The following is a 23,393-nucleotide window of genomic DNA, read 5'->3' on the forward strand; positions in this document are numbered from 1 at the left end:
ACATTCAATATGAGAGATAAAGATACTTTATCTTGCAGTGACTGTATTTTTTATATAAATTCATAAGCGTACTTCCAGAATTTCTAGTGAGTGTCTCGACACTCAAATATCACCATTTAATTAATTTAATTCTTGTTTAATCACTATGTTAGAATCATAATGTTACTATCTAGAGAGAAAGTTCTGTGACATTAATTTAATCATACAATGTAAATCTTTAAAATTTATTTTTTCTGTATTTCATTTCCACCAGCATGTATAATTTTACTTGAACAGACTATTAAAATCTCTGTATTTTTTAAAAGTACTGCATTATTGCAAGAGTCTTAATCGAAACATCTTAATGGTATGGCTTTAAATAAACCACCTACTTTTAAGATCTCTCAAAAGTTATTTAGAAAAGTGTTCTATGTAAAATCATTCGACCAAATTTGACTACACTTACCTGACAAGTGGTTTCATAATTTTGTGCTATGTTACTTTGAAAGAATAGCAAAAAATAAAAGAACAAAAGACTAAATATATGTCATTTTCATACAGTAAAGTTAAAGTGCGACTGAAGATCAGTGTTTGCTGAACTAATTCGTTTTTGCTTGCCAGCATATGCAAGGAGGCAGGAATCAATACCAAAATCGAAATTGATATTAACACCTATAAAAACACAGAATCTAAATTAATATAGACACCAGCCTTGATGAAAGGAAATGCCTGTTCACATATAGATATTTTTGGCCTCATTTAAATTAGCTCTTTTATAGAAATATTTGCAATTTGTCCTGAGCTGAGGTGAGGCCGAGGATTCGCCATAGATTAACGACATCTGCCTTATGGTTAGGGAAAACCTAGGATAAAACCAAACTAGGCAATCACCCAAAACGGAAATTGAATCCAAGCTTGAGCACAGATCTCGATCAGCAGGCAAGTGCCATTGCTGATTGAGCTGCCCTGGTGGCTCTACAAAATATACAGTACATTGCAAGCAGATTAATTTGATTTCAAAACATATATAATTCATTAGTTGAGTAGGAGGTATGAGTATGTAGAAATTTGATTAATTCTGTTCTAAACCTTTTCTTTTGGCTCTTCAAAGTTTTAAGACAATTATGCAGTGCATTGAAGACCTAATACATGAATAGTGAACACCTTTTTTATAACAGCTTATTAAACAAAGGATAGATGAAGATATGATTTGCGTCGTGTTAAAATTATGAATGTTTTGAGTAGTACTAAGTGTATCTTGGTTTTAATATAAAAATCATCAGGGAACGAATGTACAAGATAAGATCAATATTTATAATTTTGGAAAATCTTTTTACACGACGTCCTTTTATACATACCTCTCATCTTTACAGCTTTTTTTTTGTGAAACAAAAATATGTTTAGCTTCAGAAGAATTGCCCCAGAATATTAACCGATATTTCATTATAAAATGGAAGTATGTAAAATACTGTATAACTCGCCCTTGTGTATTCTCTCACTATTAGGCTGAATCGAAAATAGGGGGTTAACTACTCCAAATCGCTAACAGGGTTAAAAAGTTGCATTAGGATCCAGTTACTGGTGTACCAAATTTGGAGGTCCTAAACAAAAGTTTGACCAAAGCGCAATCGCATTGAAATTTTTGCAATTTGAGTATTTAAGGTCATTATTTTGCAGCTCTTTGCATGATATAGTCTGTAACTCTGTCGATTTAAACTGTGTAATTTAACTGACATTAATTGACAGAACATGTGTTAGAGACTACATAAACCCAGAACTCACCATCAGGCAAGTGGCTGCTATCGAGTTCCATCTACCCACGCTTTATTAAACTTAATTCATTTATTCGTTGAATCACGAACTCTCTGATTACTTTCTCTTTCTCAAACCGAAGTATTTACCTTTCTTCTCATATTTTGTAGGCAGATTAGGTACTTACAAGGCCTCAATTGCCATGGGAACCAGGGAATTCTATGTCTGAACATACTCGTTCTTTACGAATTCTTGGAATTGAAATGTATTGTGACTTATAGCCAGAGATTCTGTAGTAGTATTCTGCTCCCAATCAGCCATTTCTGTGGTACTGTGCTGAGAAATTCAGTTTCCAGTGTCTGAAGGTAAGAATTTATATACGATTATTTCCAAACTTCTTTGAGAGCTCTTGCCTCAACATTTCTTCTCACTGTTAACCCAGATCACATACATAACAGATTGCTCATCCCTATGTTAAAATCGTTAGTACTTTGAAGAGAACAACTGCCAGGATTGTCACCTGTCCGCAGTAAACGAACACGAGATGGCAGTACAGTCGCTAATGCAATTCAAATGGGAGTTATCACATGACTCCTTATGTAAAAACTAGATGGCAGCATAGTAAAACTGACAAAAGTTGTTACTGTCAAAGCATAATATAAGGCCAAGCAATCTGGGTATATATTTTTTTATTGGGTTATTTTATGACGCTGTATCAACATCTAGGTTATTTAGCGTCTGAATGATATGAAGGTGATAATGCCGGTGAAATGAGTCTGGGGTCCAGCACCGAAAGTTACCCAGCATCTGGGTATATATGATCTAGGCTGTTAACAATCTCTCATCCTGTCTGTCATTAGCACTGACAACAATATATTTTCAGAGTGACTATAAATGGCATTTCTTGATATCACATTATGCACTACATCTCTGCAATAGTCCTTCAAAGACTTAAAAATGTGAGTAATTAACAAGGATGTCTGGAACCATCCTTACGATGTTAAACAACAGTAGAACATATATTTTCAAAGTAAATTCTATCAAAGTTTTTAAGGCTTTCAGATTAATTTTCTGTGGAAATATAGAGACAAAGAAATCTTGATTCTTTTATAAGCCAACTTGCTTAAGTCAGCTTTACTCGTTTCTTGTTTTCTACATCTGAATCACATTTTCCACTAAATTTCAGAGTAAATTCTAATAGGTATTTCTAGTCAGAGCTACGATCTGTAACAGTTACAGTACATCACGCAGTTCTAAATATATTCCATTGAATCTTATCACAGATCGGACTTTGCAAGTTTCTAAAAGTCTTCTGATAGAACCTGTAGTGTACTCAACTATCTGCCTTAGTAAATGGCGTAGAGACAACTCTACAAAACACAAAAGACAAATCCATTCCTGGTCTAACACCTTTTTTTTTTACACTTCTTGAGAAACTCTTATGCGATTTTTAATATTTCTCTATATACTTTGCTTATCTACAATCTTACTAAGATCTTCTGACACCATGCCAAGTTCTTCTGGAGACAACAGCAACTTTGTGTGTTGTCTTTCATTTTTTCAAGATGTGGCATTGATATTCTCGTTTGTCTTTCTTAGTCTCTGGTTCTAAACTGCAACTTGAAATCAATGTCACTATGACAATGTCTGTTCCAGAAGAGCTCATATTGATTTCTACTATGATCGAAGATTTTCTCTTAGTCATGTATGGCTTTCTCTTCAACTGAAATGACGTCTTTTACTTTTCCTTTCTTCTCTTGCTTAGATTTTACTGGTAGTAACCTTATCGATACTGCTTATTGCCATTTTTCTGGTATTTCTCTGGTCACTTAAGAATCCTCTCTGTCATTACCGTTGCTAGTTTTATTGCAACTGAAGGTTGTAAATGAAGAGCACTTACATATTGCAATATCCAAAAGTTCTTTGGAACATTCACTTTCGTCTGATAGTTGGTGATCAGATTATATATTTACTGCTTGAAAACCGTAGAAATTGAAGTGTGGTTTCAAATGTTCTCTAATTTCTTTGGCAACTGCAGATGAGATTTGACTCTTTCCCTGCTCTTTGTTTCATTCTCTGTTAAGAGTAGGCCCTATTATGCATTACTTCCTTATACATTGGGAGTTCTGAAGATGAGACCTTCTACTTGATCGAAGATTTCTTCACATCTTGTACATGCTTTAAGTCTTATTAGTACATTCAACTCAGCCATAAGTATGCTGTCTCACTCTTGAAACTTATAAAAGCACCTTCTCGGTAATTCAACCCACACTAAACTAAAGCTAAGATAATGAGATACCGGTATGGCAAGAGTTCCATCCTTTACCCATTGTAATGTCCTCATTCCTTAACCTAGAATTGATTAAGTGCCACGTGACAAGGAAGGAGAATCTTAAAACCCTTCTGATATGTGTTAAGTTGAAAATGAATGAAATTCGTAATTATACTCCAAGTTTTAAAGCGATTGCGCTTTGGTGAAAAATGGATTTAGAAACCACATCCTTTTTGTGCCTTGTTATAACATCATAATGCAACATTTCAATGCTATTACCGTTTGAAATTCGAAAACTTTTTTTTTTCGATACAGTCTACTCACTATATTTTCTCAGTGTGAAATTACAGGGAAAAAAATCCAACATATATCTCACATTAATTCTCTGGCAGACTCACATACTGTCTACAACCCCTGGATGTTTCTGTGAACAAGCCCTTTAAGGATAATGTACGAAAATTGTACAATGATTGGATGGCAGTGGATGGACATGAGCTGATGTTAGCAGGGAAAATAAAGAGACTGTCAGTTGAACTCATGTGTGATTGAATTATATGGCCATGGGCTATGGTGTCAATGGACGTCACTGTGAAGAGTTTATTGTGAAACAGGCATTGCAAATGCACTTGATGGACGCAGTATGGGCTGACAACAATGAATGTGATGCACGTGAGGGCGAGAGTATCTTGGAGGTTGGTAGCAGTGGAAGTAGTGACTGTGAATAAGGTGAGGACGCCAATCGCCATATATTAGATCTGTTAGCTGTATGCAGATACAAGAATCAATCAATCTTCTTAATGTATCCAGCTGTTTGCTGAAAACATAGAGTCCATTTTAGTCCACTGTAGTCTTTTCAGTTCTTGTTTTTCATGAGAAATGAGGAGTATAGATATAAGAATAAATAAGCATAATGTGTCTTAAATACTTTATTTCCAACAAAACCTTTCCCACATAAAAATCCCCGCATATAACACGAACCCGAATTTTTTCTGCATATTTTCAGTAAAAAAAAATATATGACTTATATGCGAGTAAATTTGGTAGGGTGCTTATAGCGCTAATAGAATACAAGGATCTTCATGCATAACAAGTAGACCTCAATTTAGGAGTAATATATATTATGTGATGTCTTCCAGTTCAAGTGATTATCCAGCTCTAAACCAAGAAAGTCTGCTTGTAGATTCTTTCAGATTAGTTTCATTTAATCTAATATTGTAGGAAAACTGAACACTGTTATGTGTAGTAAATTTGAATACACTGGTTTTATCAACATTAAGTGCTAGTTTATTTGCATTACCCATTAATTACATTTAACACTGTATTAGAAATGTTTATAAAGCGACTGTAATGTTTACTTGAGATATTAACACGTCTATCATCATCAAAAAGATTACCTGAGATAAATTATGGTTGAGATTAAACCATTAATATAAACTAGAAACAATAATGAACCTAACACTGATCCCTGGGGAACGCCATGCTTAACATTTCTAAATTCTGAGTGAGTAACTTTGTGACTGATATACCAATATTTCGATGATGTTTGGGTAAAGGGGGTTAAGTCATTCTTTGTGAAAATGGAGTTTTGTTCACTAAGGGAATACACAAGTTAAACTCTACAAATGGGTGTGCAAAAAACAAAAGAATACTAGTATTTGATGTGTTTTATTTGTGTAGAAAATTATTTGCAATAAAGGTCTTTTGTGTAATTTTCATTTAACTCAAAATTCATTTTTATCACTTATCTTCTTTTACCCAAACACCATCGATTTATTTCATTTTTTGTTTTTTATTTAATGAGTTAAATATAGGATCCTTTTTGTTAAATTTGTCTCTATGTGGATTATGAACACTTGGGTACTGCTTTAAAAAGTTTGTTCAATAGAGTATTTCCGAAAATAAGGAGCAATACAAGTACAACTTTTGAAAATGAAATGCAGTGATGCTTTTGTTTCATGGGATGGTGTCTTAATATTCTGGGTAGAAGGGACGGAAGCAACAGAAAGAAAAAAATGCTGGACCAGTATTGCTACACTGTACTTAAAGTAAGTCAATATTGCATTTTTACTACATTAAATTAGATTAGAAAGGGTGGATCAATAACTGATTCCGTGCACTGAGATATTCAAGATGTATTGTGCATAATCTTTTGTATCAGCAATAAAGGTTTATCAGTAATTTCATTTTTTATAAATAATATTTACAAATAACTATTCTACATTGAAAATATAGCAGACCCTTCATATCCTTGTGCAGATTAACTCTTTGCGACTTAATCGAAGTACCATATTTTTAATTAAATACTTAATAATTGTAATAAACATATTATATTTCTGTTTTCCAGAAGATATTCTCCTAAACATTATGATTTCTCTAAAACACTGCCATACAAAATAAGCTTGAGTTAGTAGCTACAGTAGAACCCCTATTATCCGTGGTAATGAAGGGGGTTTACTGAATGGTTAATCGAAAAAATCGGATAATCCGTACCATAAAATATTTTCTTAAATTATGTGAATTATGTGAACTTTCGTCATTTTCTCCATGGTCTTGTGTTTAATATGTTTGGTAGTGAATCAGAAGTTTATCAATTTAAGTTCGGTTGTTAAAGACGTGTTTTTAAGGGATAAGAAAACTCCTTTTAATGGCTGTTATCAGAAATACAGGAATAGTAGAGGTCTCATGCTGTAGATTTCCATACTGTATACACTTTCTCGCTTTGATTTTTATTAAATCAATCTCGTATTTTGATGCCAGATGACCCACAGTTTCTCTTTCTCCAAACCACTTAATTATATTATGCATTTTGTTAGATACTTAGCACAACACGTTTTATTTTGACACTCATGGAATACATTTTATCTCGAAGTTGTACAGTACGGCAACTCGAACAGTAGAACTGTGTAAGTGTAAATGCTTGTAATAACACTCTCAAGAAAAAATGCATATGCTAATATAACGTACAATAGTATCTACTTCATATGTTTCTGTAGCAAAAAAAAAAAAATAAATAAAGGGAGAGAAAGACAGTCGGATAATCCGCCAATCGATTAATAGGATGACGGATAATCGGGGTTCTACTGTATATACTAAAATACAAATATGCATTTTATGTAGGCCTATTTGGATTACCCTTTTTTTTTTATTATCTGCGGCCCTTTCCCCTCCATACTGTGGGTAATCTACAGTCGACTGCAGTTTATTTTATTTTCATCATGAACCTGTGCATGTATGGTGCAACATATACTGTTTTGATCGGTTGAAATTTTAGCAAAATATATGTAATAAACTATATAATAATAATAATAGACCACAGCCTGCATGGGCAGAGGAAATGAAAATTATTCAGCAAAGGAAAGTGATAGATGAAGACTGGCTAGATTGAGAGAACTGGAGAAAAAAAGATATATTTTGGTTGATGAAACCTGTGTTATCACAGAAAAATCCTTTATATAAAATAGTAATAATAATGTCATTATTATTATTATTATTATTATTATTATTATTATTATTATTATTATTATTACATAGTTATATAACTTACTTAGTTTTAAAAATATACTGCAATCCATAATATCTCCAGTAATTGTATTAACCAAATTCGGACACTATTTCAGATATTTTTTATGCTTACAAATTTAATAATACACTTTAGCAGAAGTCTGATATAATCTCTGTCAAAGACAACTAATTTTACATAGTGTTATTAAGGAAATATATTATATAAAAAAAATCGAGATAGACTGTATCGACAGCCTCAGGTTTTATGTGTGAATACATTGCTGATAGAATTGCTGTTAAGGTAAACATCAGCAGTGACATATCTTCTTTACAGATACTCTGAAAACCCAGTGTTATCTTTGCTGTGCTGGGGCTCGTGGAAGTAGACATCTTGTATGTATTGAGAGTAAACATGTCAGTTGCTACAGTAGCCATCGTGCTCTATTATTTACTATCTGTTGCTTATATCAAATACCTTACTATAATAATACCGGACAGCTAGCAGTTCTGCGTGTGAACGATGCTGGTGCTGCTACCTAGGCGGCTGGTGTGGAGATACTCACGAAACAAGCTGTAATCAACTGCAATGTATATTGTTGTTGGGCTAGTTAATAGTTTTATTAATTAGTGCTGTCTTAAAATGTCAGGGTGCATATGTGCTGTTTATAATTGCTACAATTACAGCATTACAAATTGCTCCAAATCGTACTTTCGATTTCCGAGATTTCATAAAACGTGAGTCAACAAAATTCTTTATTAGGCCTAATGCCTTTGTCTCTGTGTTAATGGAACAATAAAAATTAGCTTTTTTATTCAGGCCTAATAAATGAATAGAAGTTAAAATATATTGGAAATTTTAAGGTTTTAGCAAATTAAGTTTTATTGTTGTCCACATGCCTTTACTAATTATTAAAAGTATCAGATTACTACCATTTATCTTTGCAGTTGTCAGCAATGGGTATATAAAACGTTATTGTAAATTCATTCTTAATGTCAGAATTAATTTTGTCTCACTAAAGCAAAGAAAAAATACGCAACAATTAATTACTGAATATAATATGAAGGATGCAATATTTCTCATAATATGCAGGTTTAATATAAAATAATGTTACATTAAATAATACGGTACTATTCAACATTTCTTAAGTGTCTCGTATATTATTCCACATTAGTACCTCACATTTTTAACAATAGTCCGATTTCCACTATGTTAATATTAAGTATTTGTGGATGTAATTCCATGCCGCTCTACTAGATGTCAAGTCCGCGATATTTCGCACTCACGTCAATGCTACTAGTATACAGCTGTCCGGTATTATTATAGTAAGGTATTTGCTTATATGCCTGCTCGCATTTGCACTGCATATGCCTCGACATTTTGAATTTCTCTCTTCACCCAACTTTACTCACGAATTTTTCCAATTAAACTTATCGACTGCTGATTGTTGCTCAACTGAGATTGTTCGTTACAAATTGTTTGACACTACTATGAACGTTCTATTATTTCGCATTCTCAAGTTACACTGCTTTGGCTACACACGATCTGCCAATTCGTGCTTCAAATTCCCTTGTCATGTGTGTTGCTAGATGTCACCCACTCCAACTGAAGGTCACACTGGGTACATTGATTCGTCTGCTGATAGCCATCTACTTCATAAAACTAGGCTGAAAATGTGTTGGTCGATTTTCTGGAATGGCATCCTAGTACCATACTTAACTTATAGATGTATTCACGTTAAACAGAAATGTTCTTTTTCTCTGCAATGGTAGATTTAATTCTATTAGTTTCTGAAGCCGATTTAAAGAAGGTGCCTGGCAGTAATTGATCATTAGATGGCACAGATGGGCTTCAGGCTCATAAAAGTTCACTGTCCCACCACTCCCACCAGATTTCCCAAGTTTTTGTTTTCTCTCAGCAGAGCAAGCTTTTAGACATTATTTATTGTCGTATATAACTAGTGTTGTAGTTTAAAAGAAAATTTTACTGGAACTCGGCTATTACAGAAGCCCCTAAATTGTGCTTCATCAGTCGTTTCCTGTACTGGAACTATGGAACCTTAACATTATTTTTACTGGAACTGCCTTCTGGTGTATTCTGAGCCAACTACAGCACTGTAGTTAGTTAGTGGGGTTTAAAAGGGCGCGAATTTTAGATAAGAGCACAAATAGCCATGGTAGCTCTAAAATTCTTAACAAAACCAAAACAACACTGTTTATAACTATTATTTTTCAATAACAATAGCATGTTTCGATAGCTAAATATCCTTTCGTTTGTTCCAGCACAGTTCAGAATCGATTCTGAACTGCTTGCTCATGCGCAGTATCTCAACGTGTGTTCCAACAAGACTTGAACTGATTCTGAACTCGCAGTTCCTGTTCAACATGCTTTGGAACTCGTTCGGAATGAGTGTAATTGGTCCTCAATTAAGAGCAGGAACTGGGAATTCTGAACTGCTCATGCATGCGCAGATGGTTTAATCTGAGGTTGAGGTTGAAATACTTCAAGACTGGGCAGTTAAAATTAAAAAATAGTCGATCATGAGTAATTTGGAAGGTGATAGTGATATATTTTATGACGAATTAAGTTCAAAAGATGAATACAATTTTAATATGAGAAGAAACTCCAAAAACCGCGAAAGAACAGTTCAAGAAATGTTCCAAAAACGTAAAATCCGCAACTACTTCTGAGAACGCACTCAACTAGTGCATGCATCTAAAGATGTTTGGTATTAGTTCGTAATGTGTTCTGAATTGCTTGCTGGAACAAACCTAATGATCTTCAATTCCAAGAGAATATGCAACAGCGAAACTGTAAGGAGCCTATTCATTGACCACATAACAGTGGAAAATATTCTGAAGAAACCACATGAATAAGGAATGTCGAGCCTTAGGCATAGATGTGATTGCAAAATGGTTATCAGTGCAAGATTACGAACAATGAAGGTATGGCTAAGCAAGGCAGATTCCTTCTAGGATTAAGTATGATCTGAAGCAATTAATTTCTCATCAGACAGTCTTGAGACAACTTAAAAGCAAGAATATAATGAAGAAATGGACGTAAAAGAAAGTACTTCAGACTAAGAAACATATCAAGACAGAAAATGTTTTGTCGTATCTTACGAGAATTTTACAATTGAGGACCAAAGAGAGTGATCTTTTATTCTGAAATGAAATTCAATGTGTACAGTAATAATGGTGGTCTAAAACTTTAGATAGAGCCAGGAGAGGAGCTAAAGAAGGAGTTTAATGTTGAAACTAAGGCTGTGCATCAAAACTACATTTACAGTTGAAGTCAACTAGATAGTTGACTAAATAGCCGGATGTGACGTCAGAAGTCACGATCCAAAGTTACATAGTGCATAGCAGTCAAGTCTGTAGTAGCTAGTAAAGGAAAATGCTTCCTTGATTGATGACTTGTAGATTAAACAAACATGACTACCTCATCAACAATTGGAGCTATGAAATCAAAAGATGCTGTGGAAGTGAAATATTGTAAATATAATGTAGAATAACACGTTAACATGTGACATTGACATTGTTAGTAACTTTTTTATGTTTTAAAAATACTATTCTAATATATTAGGTAATTATCTTTTCTATATATCCCGTAATGAAACTGATTAGGTCACATATTCTGTGACACAGTACATGAGGGTAAGCCACTAAAGGGGAACAGAGAGGTAGAACTGAAACTGAGAAGGATTCAATCCGGCATCAGAATTTGAATCCAGCGTGACCTAGTGGTTAAAGCGTCAGCACTAAAGCTAAAAACCCAGGTTCAAATCCCGGTGCTGGAGAGAATTTTTCTCTGTACTACCCATTCTTCACCATTTGGTAATGCAGAATTCCTACACGGAAATATCATATATACTCCGGTACATCACAATAATTCCTGGTCCTGCTTATGAATTCTGAACGCCAACGAAACATATTATCCTTTATGTAATTTATGTACAAGTTATATCTTCAAATGGAGCCATAAGCTGCCTGAAAGTCTATAAAAAAAAAGCCAAAACATCCTCTCCTTTGTTGACAGAATTTTAAATTTCTTGACTGAGAAGAACGACTAATTCATTTATAGACTGAAACTCCCTAAATTCAGCTTTGGCAAGGTGAAATGAAATTTTTGGGATTATAAGTACCAGTTAAGTCAGTTTGAAACCATTATTTCCATATTTTTGCTATTAAGACTATTAAGTGATATTGGTCTTTTTTTTTTCCAATCAGCTGGTACTGTGGTTGTAAAATGATAGGAGTTTTAACCTTGCCTTTCCTTCTAAATGTTTAATAAAGTCTGGGTGTCTATTGTCTGGGTCTGGAGATATTCTATTCTTCAATTTAACTATTGCTACGTTAGATTTGTTGTATTTGAAATGTGTATTGAAAATTATATGTATATTTTGTTTATTATCTATATTTATTCTTTCTTTATATGCTTTCTTTAGGTTTTTCTCAATTTTCTTTATATTCTTAGGGTAATTATCATCAATCTGAAAAGATTCTTGTATGCATATTATAGAAGGCTTTTTGTCCTGAACTTCTTGTTTTAATAAATCCATTTTGTTTCTTAAAGACCTAGAGTTCCATTGTAAAATTTTTAGAGTGTCTATATCTTTTTCGTTGATGTTGCCTTTTCGTTCTAATTCTCGGTCTTTAAAATAATATAAAATGAAATATGTACCAAACCTATATGCACATAGAATTATTCCACTTCAGAAACAATTAAGTAAACTAAAAGAACTCCAAAAGGAAATTACATTTCAATGGATACCTAGTCTTTGTGGTATACCTGGAAACGAGAAAGTCGATAATACTGCAAAACAGGCAACATATTTGCAACCAAGATCTCTTCAAGTGATATCTCTATCCAGTGCTTTTGCTTCAGTAAAGTCTCATTTTACAAACCTATGGATCAACAATTGGCCCTCTTCTGACAAAGGAAAAATTTTACAGTCTGTACAAAAGAAACCAAATGACCTGGAAATGTACAAAAACTTGCCCAGACATGTTCAAACATTTTTAACAAGAGCCAGAACAGGTCACATTGTCACACAATTGTACCTACACCAATTTCACATTTCTGATAATCCTACTTGTCTGTGGTGTAACAATCATGATGAAGATCTGGAACACATTCTTTATACTGTCCATCCATAAACCACAAAAGAAGTACCAGTTGCAGAAGACACAGCCTTGCAGTATATATTGACTACACCCCAACTCTGGCTACTAGCAACAGGCATCTATAATGAACACCGATCAAGATACTCCTCATTTCTCGTGAAAAACAACTAAATAGACTATAGTGGACTTTATGTTGTCAATAAACAGCTGGATACATTAAGAAGATTGATTGATTGATTAGGGTAATTATGGTTATTGGCATAACACTTGTTAAAAGATTTTGCAATAGTTCTGTTATCTGTTAAAATTTCATTATTGTAAACAGTGGAGTACACAGATTTCTGTCAAAGGAGGGTCATTATTAAAACTGTTTACAATTTACATTATCGGTATTTTAAATGTTGTGTATTATTATTATTATTATTATTATTATTATTATTATTATTATTATTAAAAATATGTAGGCCTACTGTCAAATACACAAAATGTTAAATGAACATTTCATAATAGTGTGAGACTTAAAATTAATTTAAAATCGACAATGCACAATATTTAACATCTCTGCTGCAGAACTGTCAAAACAACCTTTTCAATATAGTTCACAAGTTAAATTTCAGCTTCATTTTATTACAAGGTCGGTACCGGGTGTTAGGTCTCTCTATAATAAAAATAGAATTGTTATAATTCGAACATGCTGCAGCACGAAACACAGGGATTATACTGAAGGAGAGGTAGGAGGACTATGCCTTATGTGGATGTAGATTTTGTTACTCTGAAGTGAAAAATTAGAGAAGGAAAACGATTATGGATAAAAAATATTCAAATCTAAAGAAGTTTTTTTTTTTTTTTTTTTTTTTTTTTAAGTTCAAGGGGGAAGTTCAAACCCGGTAACTCCTCTTGCATATGCCCCTAATTGTAAATAATTAGTATATTCGAAGACATTCTATCATTCTTTATACCTTCAAAAACTGATAAGCTTTAGACCCATCTGTTCTATAATATACATTTTGTATGAAGTTATTAATTAAATTAATCTCTTTTTTTGCTGTATTTACTTCCTTTGCTAATTTCGCTGTTTTTTCCTCCATCACGTCTATTTTTTGTTATTATTATTATTATTATTATTATTATTATTATTATTATTATTATTATTATTACTACAGTGTGTTTTCTCGATCGATATAAGCATTGTCAAACATTTTGCTATACTATACTAAAGTGGTGGTGTTCTACTGCAATCATGATTATACTGTTTTATAAGTAGTATTTCTTACGCAAAGATGAGAATTTTCATGAAATTTGGAGGAAATCTAGATTAAAGAATTCTGAAAAAGTTGTCATAATGGAAAATTAATTAATATAAAAATGCATGTAACAACTGCATAAAATAACAAACTCTCGAGTGAAGAAACACTTGTACTTCAATTCAAATTACGATTTCTTTTTAATTTTATTTAAAAAAAAATCGTCTATCTTCTTACTATACAGCCAATTTTTATGATCTTAATTGTAAAACATTTAATAGGTATCATGTAAATTTCAATTTAAGTAAACCATTTTCTTGTGAGATATTAAAATGTCACACCTTAGATGTTACTGTTTAACATGCTTTGTTTTTGGCAACCTCACCTGGTTGAGGAAGATTAAATAAATAAAATAATCAATGAAATAAAGTACAGTTGTTATTTACAATAAAAAAGCTTTCATTTGAAGTTCAATCTGGGTCAGATTCGTATTACTGTTTCTCAAGCCACAGGAAAATATTAACCGTGAGAATTCTTTTCCTTATGGGAAGGTGCTTGTTTTGATGAATGAATTGCATGAAATCAGCTCTCTAAAGATTTGGTCCTAATGATCATAGCTTCTTTAAATTTGTTGCATTGAATAAGGGAACTTTTGGAAATTTTTGGTTCTACTGCATTGTAAGCTACAAATTAATTTTTAAACTTTAAATGTATTTTTTTTTTTAGATTATTAATACATCACTGTACATTGGTGTACTTTATTCATTTTCTATAGTTCTGACAGTAATGAAATTTCAACCACATATTGTCGAGTACACTGAAGTAAAACCATGTAATATCTTCTTAATATGTCCATTATTTTTGTAATAGACCTCAAATTAATATTCGTCGTTCAAAAATTCTGTGGTGTTGGGGTAAAGGTGGACAAGTCATTTTTTTGTGCAGATGGAATTTTGTTCCCCAGATGAACATACAATTATACGAGTGAGTGTGCAAAAATCAAAAGAATACTAGCAGTTGATATGTTCTATTTGTGTAGAAAATTATTTGCAATAAAGATCCGAAGTTTAATTTTCATTATCTCCAAACTCATTTTTATGACTTATCTCCCTTTACCGAAACACCACAGAACTACTTTCTTCCATCTAGAAAAATAAACACAAACCAAAAATTTTTTTTTACATATATTAAAATAACTATATTAACACTCTCATATGTGTATTAACATGCCCTGGAAACGTCATAACCCAAAGTTATACAGTTCCTAAAAATTTCAAGGGAAAAACTGTTCTGGAGCCAGGTGTCGATCCTGGGACCCTTCGATTAACACATGAATGCTCTACCGACTGAGCTACCCCAGGAACTATACACGACACCATCACAATTCTTCCCTTTATATCCACACAACTCAAATGGGCTGACAAGATGCCAGAACCCAACTTTGAGTGCACACAAATCTGTGTGACTTCGATTGTGGCTTTCTGTTAACGTACCCGGCCCCGGAACAAATTTTCCCTTGAAATTATTCAAGCCTGCTTCACAGGGAATTTCTACCTGAAAGCCAGATTTGCATAATATATTCGTTACTGCAGGTACGTCGTGTATAGTTCCTGGGGTAGCTCAGTCGGTAGAGCATTCGTGCACTAAGCAAAGGGTTCCGGGATTGATATCCGGCCCGGAACAATTTTTCCCTTGAAATTATTCAAGCCTGCTTCATGGGAGCTTCTACCTAAAAGCCAGATTTGCATAGTTCCTAAAAAATGTATCAATAGAATAAAAAATGTAACTTTCGCGGGGATAGGAAACAAAATTAATTTCTAGCTTACAATGCAGTAGGATAACAACCATTCTACGTTAATTAGATACCCTAAAGATCACTTATTCAGCACAAAAGATTTAAAAAAAGCTACGATCATTAGAACCAAACTGATGGCGATCTGATTTCAATTTTTTTATAATTTTTCATACACCATAACAACCATTTTCCTTTGACTGATGTGATCGTTTTGGTGTAAGTTAAAATTATGGGGAAGGGTTTGTGTATTTGCGAAGAGAAAGGACATCTGTTAGATATTGGTTACACACAGTTAATTTGACACAAGATTATATTAAATGTTAGTTTTATTAGTTTTTTTAATCACTCGATCTGCAAATGTAAACTTCCTGCTGTTTCTTATGTAATTTCATCTGTTGATTCCAAAAGTGAAGTCAGAATTTTTCTACCACCCACCATTTTTTTGTAATTTTAGAAAAACTGATTTATTCTTATTGCTATATACAATCCTTAATATGCTAATGGAAAGAAAATATTTCAAATATATATCATTTTATTGCTTAACAAATGATCTATACTTTAGATCACTGTTGCCTGTGAAGTCAGAGCTCATAAAAATAAATTTTATTCCTCATAAGACTGTGAGAGTTGGTATTAATTCTCAGTTGAGTTGAAACTTACATTCATGAAACAAATTTCATAACCTGTGTTTTCTTTGTTCTAATTTTAAGCATGGTAAAAGTATCTTATAAAGTGAAACATACCTCGAAATATTGTGTAAATCACATAAACAATTTTTGTTATGTTTATGGTTAGTTAACTCTGAAAGCATACAGACGAATTTTTACTACACTAGTTCAAAAGAGCTTATCAGTGTTATTTTGATTGCAAAATAGATGGACAAGAACTGGGCCCCTGAAATCTGTTGTGCTTCATGTAATTCTTAACTGGTTGGCTAAAAGGATCCCGTCATATGCCTTTTCTAGCTCCAATGACATGCCGGGAACCTAAGAATCATTCAACCAACTGTTACTTTCTAGAAACCACAGATCAGGTGATTGCAAAGAATTTGTCAGTGAGCTGATTCGTAAATATAATATGATGGGGGTGTAGGTCCCTAATATGTCTCTCAAAATAACTTCTTGGATTCTCATCTATTTTTCTTTCCTCAAAACCTTCGGATAGTAAACGACGAACGTAGGGAGCATCATCAGGATTTTCCTGAAATGGAAAGGCGCTACCAGGAAATATGGGGCCCAAATATTCTCGCAAACTACTGCTGGACACTCAAAAGAGGTATTTTCCAAGCCAAGTATAGCCTAAAATCTATTTCATACACATTTTAGGTAAATAAATATGATTTTAGATAAAATGTTGCAAGGTATCAATACTAGAAAAATTTGAATTACATTTCATACAATTATTCCAAACCCCTGCGTTACAGAAAAATGTTGAAAACATATTTGAAATCAGCACGAAAAATGCTATAAGCACTCATTTTTATCTTCTAACAAAAAATGTGTTTAATTTTGTTGTCCAGTGTTATTTATATCACCACCGCCACCACCATCACCACGATTTCTCAGTTTCCTCATCTGGCATTCAACACACTTGAAAGGTCTTGTTGATTACGGTAATTTTTTCTGACAGTGTCTGGCTGATTTGGTGAAAGAGTTTTGTCTTTGTGTGTAGGTACCAATGCCATAATGTAGTCTATTATTATTATTATTTACTTACAAATGGCTTTTAGAGAACCCGGAGGTTCATTGCCATCCTCACATAAGCCCGCCATCAGTTCCTATCCTGAACAAGATTAATTCAGTTCCTAGCATCATATTCATTCATTCATAGTGTTCTGCCCAAGGACAGGTATTTCACTGCAAACCCAGCATTCTCCAGTCTGTACTATTTTCTGCCTTCCTCTTAGTCTTCACATATGATCCATATATATTGTTATCTATCATCTGATATCTTCTTCTGCCCCAAACTCTTCTCCCATTCACCATTCCTTCCAGTGCATCCTTCAGTACGCAGTTTCTTCTCAACCAGTTACCAAGCCAATTCCTTTTTCTCTTCCTGATCAGTTTCAGCATCATTCTTTCTTCGCCCACTCTTCCCAACACAGCTTCATTTCTTATGCTGTTTCTCCATTTCACACGCTCCATCCTTCTCCATATCTACATTTCAAATGCTTCTAGTCGCTTCTCTTCACTTTGTCGTAATGTCCACGTATCTGCTCCATACAATGCTACACTCCACACAAAGCACTTCACTAGTCTTTTCCTTAGTTCTTTCTCCAGATGTCCGCAGAAAATTATCCTTTTTATATTAAAAGATTCCTTTGCCACTGCTATTCTCCTTTTGACTTCTTGGCAGCAGCTCATGTTACTGCTTATAGTACACCCCAAGTATTTAAAGCTGTCCACTTGTTCTACTGCCTCATTTAGAATTCGCAAATTTATCTTCTCTACTTTTCTTCGTATGACCATGGTCTTCGTCTTGCTGACATTTATATTCATTCCATACTGCTCACAGCTGTTATTTAGCTCCAGTAACATATTCTTTAGTATCGTCTCCTTTTCTGCTAACAATGTCATATCATCAACCCACCTCCCTCAAATCCATTTGAATATTATCCTCCAATCTACGTCTCGGCCTCCCCAAAAGACTTTTTACCTCAGGTCTTCCAACAGCACTCTATATGCATTTCTGAATTCACCCATATATGCTATAAGCCCTGCCCATCTGAAACTTCTGGATTTAATGTTCCTAATTATGTTAGGTGAAGAATATAATGTGTGCAGATCTGCATTGTGAAACTTTCTCCATTCTCCTGTAACTTCATCCCTCTTAGCCTCAAATATTTTCCTAAGCACCCTTAAATTATTATTATTATTGCAGAAAATTATTAAGATCTCATTCCTGCAAATGAAAGTACTCTTATTAATGACCTTCGATTTCCAAAGCACTTCAAGAGAATATTTTCTCTACATTTATTTTTTATGCAGGGCTATGTCTATGAACTCGGGTCAGTACAGAGGCTGCACTTAGGACCATGCAATAAACACAAATAATGATATAGTGAAAATTGCTGTAAGTTTTAGTAATAGTCTTACAATGATGATACTGTAATATAATTATAGAGCAATGAGTCCAGCAGTGGTAATGCGGTCGTGTGCACCTTCCCACCTCTCCTTGGGTGCTGCCTAAAAATGCCATTTTCCAGCCGTGCAGCAGTTTTTCACTCAGTTTATCTCAGTATAGGGTTGACATATTGCGTTTGGTGTCATAATGCGCTTGAAAAGATGTATTTAATAGAATGCGAATTCACTTTATTCAAAGCAAAATTAATTTTATATAATTTTTTTTCTTTCATAAATAAATGCACAGTACATTTTAAAGATGAAATGTAATACCACTTAGGAACGTAAAAAGAAATGGCGAAGGCAAGAACAGGCCAGAAGGAATCGAACACACCCAAAGCCACCACAACTGAGAGAGATAAACAGTATTAACAGTGCAAGAAAGATGTCACGGCTTGTACCACCAAACAATCTTTGAACTTAATTATCAAAATTGTGCCCGAGCCATCCAGAATTGCTTTGAATAAACTTAACATAACAGAAATAACATCTCCCGAGTCAATACATCCAACACATCAGTCATCAACGAGCCAATTCCTGCATCAACATATGTTCACAGCACGAGTGAGTGTAACACTGTTTCATCATCAACTAACAACAGCACGATGAGGAATAATAAATTGTTGAAAACAAATTTTCTTATTATTTGTCAGCCAACATATGACATTGTCCTAAGCAAAACCTGTGGCTCAATCAGATTTGAGCCTATATAAAGGGTCATTCAAAAAGCGCACCAGTTTTGAATTCCTTGGTATTTTTTTTTTTTGTTTGTCGGTTCTCGACATTGTTTTATTTCATTTCGATATTCATAAACATTCTGATTGTTGCTTCAGTCTGAATTTCTCGCATTTTTCCATGGAGCAGTTTACTATTGCGCAACGTGTGGTTCGTGACAATGTGACTTAGTCCAATGAAATCGGCTCTTTGCCGTTCCCAAGAATTAGGTATAGGATGTTCTTCAGTACAGCGAATTCTCCGATATGATCTCCATTACCACCATGGTGCCACCAGTCACTCTGCCCGCGAAACAATTGAGTTACTCCATGAGCGGTTCCGGATCATCTCATCTCGCGTAATAATGGCCACCAAGATCATATGATTTAACGTCATGCGAATTTTTTCTATGGGGTAATCTTAAATCACTGGTGTAAGTCAATAAACCCCGAAACATCCGCGAATTAAAAGAGGAAATTCGAAGAGTTGTCAGTGAAATCCAAGTGAAAATTTGTCAGGCAGTCATAGCGAATTTCACGGACAGAGTTCTTGCATGCCAGCGCAGTAGAGGGGGTCATATGCCCCACATCATTTTCTATAACTGAAATGGGAAGGCGAGTTGAACAAATTTATGTCCTAGTTTATAGTATTTTGAAAAAATAAAGTTCATAATTTCATATATCAAAATTGGCGTGCTTTTTGAACGATCCTATATATTACTCTTTTACTAACAATACTAGATTACTTTACTAAGTCTTTTTTATTAATTAATATATTTGGTAAATAATTAATTGAAAATATAATCAGAATAAACACAAGCTTTGTCTTTGAAAAAATACAGTATTTAAATGACTATCTCCCAAACAAGTGACCATGTTATATTCATTATTATAGTCATTAAAAAAACACAATTGATATCAATGTTATCTTCCTTCTGTTACAATATCGAAACCTACTTTTACTCATTACATACAAACTGTTCTATTAATTGACATTCCTGTAAGTCTCAGGTACCAGAGCAGTTTGTGTGAAAAGTCCAGCTATGCTATAACTTTGAAGTGATCAATTTCAAAGTATACATTGCATTTTTTTGTTCCGATATTCTGCCAAAAATATACACCTCACTTACATGACACTCTCACAACATGAGATATGCATTACTACATAGTTTAATGTTTCAAAACTATCATCAACACATTGCTAGCGAATTCCTCTATAGCAATGAACCTTATTGAAATAAAGCTAACATTTTTTTTTTATTATAGTCAGTCAAGGAACTGGATATGGGTACTAGTTTTGTCTTACAATTTATAAGATTTCAAAATATTAGTCTAGGATGAGTCCTTTGAGATACTGAGCTCATACAAATACAATATATTTGACACTGATAAATAATGAAAAGTACTGCACTATTACCAAATATGTAAATATGTAAATAATAAAGCTTTCTGGAAGTTATTATATAAAATTTGATCTTATGATGTGCCTAAGACTTAAATACTAATGTATAACATACCAACTAATACAGTATATTTACTTAGAGGGAGAGTTAATTGGGATTGTCACTGACTGACCATATGAAATATTTTAAATGATTGCACACAAATATTGCCTTTCAAATTGATTTCTCTACTTTCAGTATATCGATTACGTACATACTTATAACTAGTACACATATGATTAACATAAATTTATGAATTATATACTGGCATACGTCAATGTCAAAATACAATAGTACTTGGCATACAATTAAATAAATTTGCAAGCTTTGTAGACTTATGTCTTCGCTTCGGCATTTGACTCTTAAACATAATAAACTAAAATAATTACATGCTGATATAAAAATGAATAACAAAAGTGAAAGTTCAACAAATTCTGGAGACAAAAAAAAAAAAAAAAAGATATATATACTTATATACACCCATTTATATATATGTAGAGAGCTCTTCAGTTATGCAATTCAATTACAAAATATAAATATTTCTCTTTAGTACTTAAGTATAAATAAATTATCTCATAATAAGTAGAAAACTAAGGCAGCTTAATGTCACAAGAGTTCACTTCAGATGAATTTTCTTCTTAACATTCGTATTTAGTAAAGACCAATTCTGTTATAACATGCACATAAAACTCTTTTAAGATTATACTATTTTTAAACAGAACTACTCTACAGATGTATCATTCAATAATTCAAGACAGGAATTCCTGACAGAAACTTACAATTATTTATGCACAATTGTACTAAATCAATTCAATATGAGAGCCATTTTCACATGGCTGTGCAAAACCACAATGTAAATGTTAACCCTACACCTTATACTTACCACTTTTGAGGAAGTGAATTTACAAATAGAGAAAATTATATTTCATAAATTTAAGAATATTTTTCAGTCTCCCATGTTGCATATCTCTGAGGACAGCATAAGCTACGTATCTTTCCATTTCTTTCCTTCGTCTCCAGAAAGATTTATGTTGGTGTTTCGGTGTACTTTTCGAATAAATGCTGTGCTTCCACCTCATTCAAGCTGTGAACCTTCTGTAGAGCAAACATCAGTGCCTGGAACATTGTAAAATAAATAAAATAAAATAAAATAATAAAATAAATATTACTTCCCTAAAATACATAGCTGTATCCAAGTGTCATAAAACAATGTCTCGAGATTACAATTACGCAAATTAAGGGGAGAAAGCAGTGGATGATCTTTAATTCTGAACTTTCTATGGCCTGTCACTCATTTAGAGCATTTCTGAACAAGATTCAATCTTTGAAATGTCGTGTTTCTTAGATATACTTCAGGAATAGAAATGAAACAAAGATACTGTATGTTTCCTTCTGAAGAATGCAATGAAGTGCAAGACATTGACTAAAATCAAATTAAGATAATGTTCTGCAGAATGCAATGATGCATTAGAATGATAAACACATAGACTAGACTCAATTAATGTTTTGTATAATGCAATGAAGTGTTACAATGATAACATATGGACTAGAATGAATTAAGATACTATTCTGCAGAATGCAATGAAGTGTTACAATGATAACACATGGATTATAATCAATTAAGATAATATTGTGCAGAATGCAATGAAGTGTTACACTGACTATTACACTTTTACTACGTCATACTACTTTTGACCAATAAAACGGTATGAAAGGATGTGTTTCAACCAATCATGGCTGTTTATCGCTACAATTTTATCATTTCCTTAGCACTGGCTTATTTTATCACTTCCCTAGAATTTCTTTATTTTTATCACTCCTCTAGCATTTGTTTCTTTGTTTGCCAACATTTCAAACTGCAAATTCTTTATGGTACTATAAAACATGCTTTGCGATCGTCATTTGTTTCCTGCATAGATAGTCGACTGAAAACGGCAGCTCCATTCAAATGTTTTGGTGAAGGTAACATTAGTGAAATAGAAATTAATATCTATTTTATTGTATTAGAGTACTTTATTTCTTCTAATCTTTATATACTTTCTTCTGTTTTTATCACCTCCCTACCATTTGTTTCATTTGCCAACATTTCAAACTACAAATTCTTTACGGTACTATAAAACACACTTTGTGGTCGTCATTTGTTTATCATATAGACAGTCAACTGAAAATGGCGGCTCCGTTCAAACATTTTGGTGAAGCTAACATTAGTGAAATAGAATTTTAATATGTCAATATTTTATTGTATCAGAGTACTTTATTTCTTCTAATCGTGTAATAGTCAATTAAATCTCACTCGAGTTTTTATTTTCTCTAGATAAATCAAAACTTCTAGTGAGATTACTGTTGATAAAACATAAACTAGAATCAATTAAAATAATATTCTGCAGAATGTAATACAGCGTTACAATAATAACATATCGGCTAGAATCAATTAAGATAATATTCAGCA

At 33.2% G+C, this 23,393-nt stretch overlaps 1 protein-coding gene across 6 annotated transcripts in view; it reads right to left on the reverse strand.

Moving 5' to 3' along the window:
* Positions 1 to 4,914: 4,914 nt before the first annotated feature.
* LOC138696372 (mucin-17-like) overlaps positions 4,915 to 23,393 on the reverse strand; it is a 102,854-nt gene continuing 84,375 nt past the window's right edge. For all 6 annotated transcript variants that reach the window (XM_069821249.1, XM_069821243.1, XM_069821244.1 and 3 more), the window contains one exon: positions 4,915 to 22,060. In XM_069821249.1, coding sequence (XP_069677350.1) covers positions 21,971 to 22,060 — 90 coding nt within the window. In that variant the 3' untranslated portion in view covers positions 4,915 to 21,970. The remainder of the gene's footprint in view (positions 22,061 to 23,393) is intronic.

The sequence above is a fragment of the Periplaneta americana genome, chromosome 3 (genome assembly GCF_040183065.1).
Source record: "Periplaneta americana isolate PAMFEO1 chromosome 3, P.americana_PAMFEO1_priV1, whole genome shotgun sequence".
Lineage (NCBI taxonomy): Eukaryota > Metazoa > Arthropoda > Insecta > Blattodea > Blattidae > Periplaneta > Periplaneta americana.